Below are 6,037 nucleotides of genomic sequence, written 5' to 3'. Positions count from 1 at the left end.
TAGACATATATGTAATAACAGAAAAAGAGATCATGAATTTGAAAGAGGAAAAGAGGGTATGTGGGAGGGTTTGGAAGGGGAAAGGGGAAATTTATGTAATTATAATCTCAAAACATATTTTTAAGTGATTTATTATATTGACTTACAAAATGCAGCTCTGGCAGTCCATCAATGACTGGCTCACACTGAAGAGTCTACAAATTCAGGAGTTGCTCAGTCCACAAGGCTGGATGTCTCAGCAGTCCCAATCTGGTGTTGATACCCTGAAGGACTCCTGGAGAGCTGTTGGTCTTCCATCTACAATGGAATCCCAGATATGTTGGCTTTAATATCTGGAAGGTAATTCAGAAGCAACAGAAGGATAGGCCAGCAAGAGTAAGGACAAGCAAGTAAAGAGCAAAGTTTCCTTCTCTCGTGTCCTCATCAGAGCCGCCCCAAAAGGTGCTGCCCATATTTAGGGTAGTTCTTCCTGATTCAAATAATTATCAGCAAGAAATTTCTCACAATAAGTACCCAGCAGTTTGTGTTTTGGTTTATTCTAGATATAGTCAAGTTGACAGCCATAATTAGTCATCACATTAACTTCGATTTTCTCAAATGTTATGTTTCAGCTACATTATCCATGCACTAAGAGAATTAAACATATATACATAACATTTGAAGTTAGCAGGACTGGAGGAAAGGCTGAGTGACTAAGAGTCTTTGATCTTACAGAGGACCAAAGTTTGGTTCCCAGCATCCCATGGTGAATAACATGGGATCTGGCTTCCTCTTCTGGCTTCCATGGGTATTCAAGACTACATACTGCAGACAAATAACTCATACATATTAAGACAAAAATAAACAAATTTTCTAAAAGTATGTAGGTTTGGAAGTAGGTAAATGACAAATATGACCAACTGTCTCAATTTTGTGTACATAAGCATATATAAAAACACATATGAATAGACAGTGGCCCAAGTATTTATATAACATATATTTAACTAAGCATTAACATATCCATACAGATTCACTTTTAATCTGTCTCTGTTTTTTTTTCTCCTTGCAATTTTTTATTAAAATATAACTATGAGGCTAGGGGATGACTTATTAATTAAGAATACTGGCTGTTCTTCCAGGGGAACTAGGTTTAGTTCCAATACCCACGTGGTGACTCACTACAATATCAGTTCCAAGGAACCCAGTGTTCTTTTTTTTGGGGGGGGGGGATAGGGTTTCTCTGTAGCTTTTGGAACCTGTCCTGGAATTAGCTCTTATAGACCAGGTTGGCCTCGAACTCCCAGAGATCTACCTGCCTCTGCCTCTCGAGTGCTGGGATTAAAGGCATGCACCACCACCGCCCGGCTAAAAGTGGCAATTATATTATGGTATATTATTATATTTTTTTCTTATTGCCCTGTTTGCCTGCATATATGCATGTCGATCACAGGTGTGCCTGGTGCTCATGGGGATAGGAAAAGGGCATTGGATCCTCTGGAACTCGAGTTAGAGAAAGCTGTGAGCCACCATGTGGGTACTAGGTATTGAACCTGGTACTGCAGCAAGAGCAACAGTTGTAGGCAGATACTGCACTTTTATTTCCTGGATCACAACAATTGCTCTGAACCAGTGAGCCATCTCTCCAGACCCTCAGTTAAGTTTTATGATAGATGTATATGTATAGAGAAAAATACAGTACATAAAGGGTCTGCTACTGATAAACTGTCTTTATCAATAATGGGGGTGGGCTGTATTTTAATTAGGATTTTAAAATGGTTTTAGGTTTTCCTGTTGTTGGTGATACACCCAAATGTCATGTTTGTTTGTTTTGAAGATAGGTTCTTATCATATAACTCAGGCTAGCCATGAAATCACTCAGTAGGCTCCTGCCTCTCTACTTCTCAGATGTTTTCCTGAATTGAAGATGACCACAAAATAATGAGAGGCCCATCCCTGTGAAAGGGAAGTGTTGTCTTGGTACACTTTCTAGTTTTATGAGTTGAGTATTATCTTACCATGGAAACAGAACATTTTTTAGTGAAGATATAAATGCTTGCTGTTTTTTAAATTAATTAATTTTAAAAAACCACTACTTTTCTCATTTTACATACCAATCCCAGTTCCCATTCCCTCCCCTTACTGTTTTTTCCTTTTTTTAACTTTATTTTATATGTGTATGAATGTGTGTGTGTGTGTGTGTGTGTGTGTGTGTGTGTGTGTGTGTGTTGTACCTGCCTGGTGCGCATGGAGGTCACAAAAGGATGTTAGTTCCCCTGGAATTGGGGTAACAGATACTTGTGATCTGCCTTGTGAGTTCTGGGAACTGAACTGGCATCCTTTACAAGAACAGCAGGCACTTTTAACCACTAAGCCGTTTTCCCAGCTCCTGTTTTTTGTTCTTGGTTTATAGATGCCTTCTTACACTGTCCAGCCTCACATATGCAGTGACCCTTCTGACTTATTTTTTACAGCTCTCAGATTTGAGGCAAGAGCCACTACACCTGACCTTAATACTGTTTTCAATATTGTAGATGAATGTAAAAGTGTCTATCTTTTCTAACTGCATGTTGGGACTTGAACATAGGGCCTTGTGTAGGCTAGGCAAGTCTCCTCTCTTGAGCTGCACCCCACCTAAGCATTTATTGTTAGCTTTTTTTGATCATTTTTATTTCCTTCCTCTGCAAATGAAATCTATAAATTCTTATGTCTTTATCAAATGATTCATTAAAAATAAGATCTGTTATTTCCATAAGACAGGAAAATAGGCTGAATGATGCAAAAATCAATGCCCACAGAGTTCTAGCAACAAAATTTTAAAGTATTTCTCCAATTAACCATTTTAATTACTAAAAATGAGACACACAAATCATTTATAGGTTTCATCTCTTTTCTGTAACTCTGGAAGTAAGCCATTTCCCTGCTAACGTTACCCTTATCTATTCAGATGCAACTGAGCATTGAACCTTTTTTTATCAAATAAAGAGCTCTATTAAATGAAAGAACACATATTAGTTATTTACAATGGAGTCAAAGATCTAGTACATATGTAAGGCATGAAGATCTAGTACTGTGTAACTGAAAAATAGTTAAGTAAAGGCCAACTGGAAAGGAGTGAGCATTGCTAAAGAGACACAGAGTGAGCACTGGATTCCAGAAGTAGGAGAACCCCGTCTGGGTGGGAGTGGACGAGCTCACGGGAAGCTGCACAGAGGTGCAACAGGGAAATGGTCCTGGGGGATGGGTGGGATTTAGAACTAAACCAATGCGAGAACTCTGGGCAATAAAACTAGAGAAAGCAATAAGAAATGCAGGGCCCAGTGAACAGGAAACAATTTGTAACTGGCTTTATAACCAGAGTACTGATTATTCTCGCTCTGGAGGAAGTTTCAGTAGGTGTGCCAAAGGTGTCTCCACTCAGTGTTAATTTGTTGTTCTGCTGGAGATGCATGGAATAGGCTCACCAAACCTTGGGGTGGTGAAGACCAGAGTCACTGTATTTTAGACTTGTTCTTTTCTCTTTTAAGCTCCTACTACCTTCCTGCTCTTCAGTCAGAAGAGTGCTATTAACCGCATGGTGATTGATGAACAGCAGAGTCCTGACATCATCCTTCCCATCCACAGCCTTCGGAATGTCAGGGCCATTGATTATGACCCTTTGGACAAGCAGCTCTACTGGATTGACTCTCGACAAAACATGATCCGAAAGGCACAAGAAGATGGTGGCCAGGTAACTCAGGCTTAATCTGGAGTCCATTTCTGACTAGAATTGCTCTAACCATCCACACTGCTTTATCTGTCTACAGGGGACATGGAAATCTAGGGATAGTACTTTTTTTACTATCCAAAATACCTGTATTCTACTTACATTATTATTATTTGATGATGGCATCAGGTTGGAAATTTTATCAGGAAAGTGAGGTCATTAATGACTTTTCCACCATTGGTCATGTCCATTAGTGCCATTTTTTTTTCTTCATTATCCCTTTGTATGCAGAGTAGTACACGTGTTAAAATCAAGTAGGCCTTTGTTCTGGTCCCAGCTCTATCACTCACTAGAAATCTTAGGAATGTTTTTGGTGAACAGAATGCAAGGCATAAAGCTCCCATGTGTTTAATGGTGGGGATTTTTATAGATAATAGTTATATCACTTACTATCTTTTATTTACCAGACTCATTGATTAAGAAACAGGATAATCTTAGTAAAATTAAAAATATCAACCATGTGTTGATATTTTTTATGATTCTATTTTTTTTTATTTTCTATTTGGGGAATTGGGGATGAGAATGACAAAACTATTGATCTTAACCATGCCTATGTACCACCATGGATTTCAGTACTTTTAGTTATAATTCCTTCTTCCTGGGGCCAATAAGTATAAACTTAAGGTTACAATAGCTGTCTGTTGTCTCCTTGTGGCAAAGATGTTAAATTGGATTTTGAATGTTAAAATTTAGGGGAAATATTACTCTATTTTGCTGCCTAACCTTACAGTAAATAACAAGGAAGGTGGTAGATATAGGAGTGCTGAGGGATCATTTAACAATGAGGTCATACTTTGTACTCCAGCTGTACCTTGTACTACCTAGGCCAGTACTAGTGGCACATAACTGGTAGGGAGAATTATACAGCCAAAAATACAGCAAATAAATTAAGTAACTTTTAAAAACACTATACTAACTCAGAATCCTAGTAAATGAAATAAAATTTATTTGGACAAAATAGACAAATCTACTTTTGGTTGACTTTGTAAGAAAAAATTACTACTACTATTACTATTATTAATTTGTAGTCAGGCAGTAGTCCTAGCATGAAGCTTAAAAATGGAAGCTCCTGGCCTATAGAGTAAGACCTTGTGTCCAAATAGTTTCTAGGAGGGCTGCCCTAAATATGGACTTCAGGATATTAGAAACATTCTTGGTCTTCACCCAGTAGTTGGCAGTAGTAGGTATTTCACATCTCAATACTGAAATATCTGGATATTCCCAGTGCCTGTGGATGCAGTGTCCGTTTAGTTGAGAGCTACTGCTCTAGAGGTGTCTCCACATTGTGATTGGACTCACAGGTGTTTATGGGGAAAAACTGTTACCCCCCTCTGGTCAAAACATTGTCAGGTTCCTGGACTATCTATGCTGTCTTCAGCATCTTCTGCTCCATAAAATAGCCCAAGGGGATATTTGAAATGTATGTTAACAGGCAGGTATATCACTCATAAAACCCTGTCTTTAAGAAATGTCCCCAAAGACCAGATACCCTTCTGAGGTGTGACCACACAAGTTAAGAGTTGTGTTCATGGCTTTGTAGTTGTCTGGTGTGGAATCTAATTTGTGTGTTTCTCTTTCTTTAGGGTTTTACTGTAGTTGTAAGCTCAGTTCCAAATCAGAACCTGGAAATACAGCCCTATGACCTCAGCATTGATATCTATAGCCGTTACATCTACTGGACCTGTGAAGCTACCAATGTCATTGATGTGACAAGATTAGATGGCCGATCAATTGGAGTGGTTCTAAAAGGCGAGCAAGACAGACCTCGAGCCATTGTGGTGAACCCCGAGAAAGGGTGCGTTACAGAAGCTGTAGGCAGAGACTCTCGCCTCTGATGCCTCTCTGTCCTCCCTGCTCCAGCTAACAACTCCACTTAATGTTTCCCATGTGCTTGGCCCTGCATTTTCTTATGCTTTTTCTGATTTTACTGCCTAGAGTTCTTTAATTGGTTTAGTTCTAAATCCCACCCATACCCCAGGACCATTTTGTAACAAGAAGGAACCTGCTTGTTTGGGTTTCTGCCGTGCCCAGATTCCCCCAAAAGCCAGCAAGCCCCAAAGAAAATCACACAGAGATCTCTGTAAGTTATAAAGCTGATTAGCCCATTAGCTCAGTGTTCTTATTAGCTCTTGTAGCTTGTATTAACCCATTATTCTTATGTTAGCCATGCGGCTCAGTACCTTTTTCAGTGGGGCATGTCACATGTTGCTTCTTTGGTGTTCTGGGCAGGACTGGGGGAAATGGGCTTCCTCCTTTCCAGCATTCTCTCCTGTTCTCATCACCCCACCTCTACTT

At 39.4% G+C, this 6,037-nt stretch overlaps 1 protein-coding gene across 1 annotated transcript in view; it reads left to right on the top strand.

Moving 5' to 3' along the window:
• Lrp6 (LDL receptor related protein 6) overlaps nt 1-6,037 on the top strand; it is a 130,078-nt gene that overhangs the window by 98,260 nt on the left and 25,781 nt on the right. The window contains exons 13-14 of the mRNA XM_005364492.2: nt 3,504-3,706; nt 5,326-5,537. Coding sequence (XP_005364549.1) covers nt 3,504-3,706; nt 5,326-5,537 — 415 coding nt within the window. The remainder of the gene's footprint in view (nt 1-3,503; nt 3,707-5,325; nt 5,538-6,037) is intronic.

Source organism: Microtus ochrogaster, assembly GCF_000317375.1.
Source record: "Microtus ochrogaster isolate Prairie Vole_2 chromosome 14 unlocalized genomic scaffold, MicOch1.0 chr14_random_2, whole genome shotgun sequence".
In the NCBI taxonomy this organism is placed as follows: domain Eukaryota; kingdom Metazoa; phylum Chordata; class Mammalia; order Rodentia; family Cricetidae; genus Microtus; species Microtus ochrogaster.
This window is presented reverse-complemented; position numbering and strand designations above follow the sequence as displayed.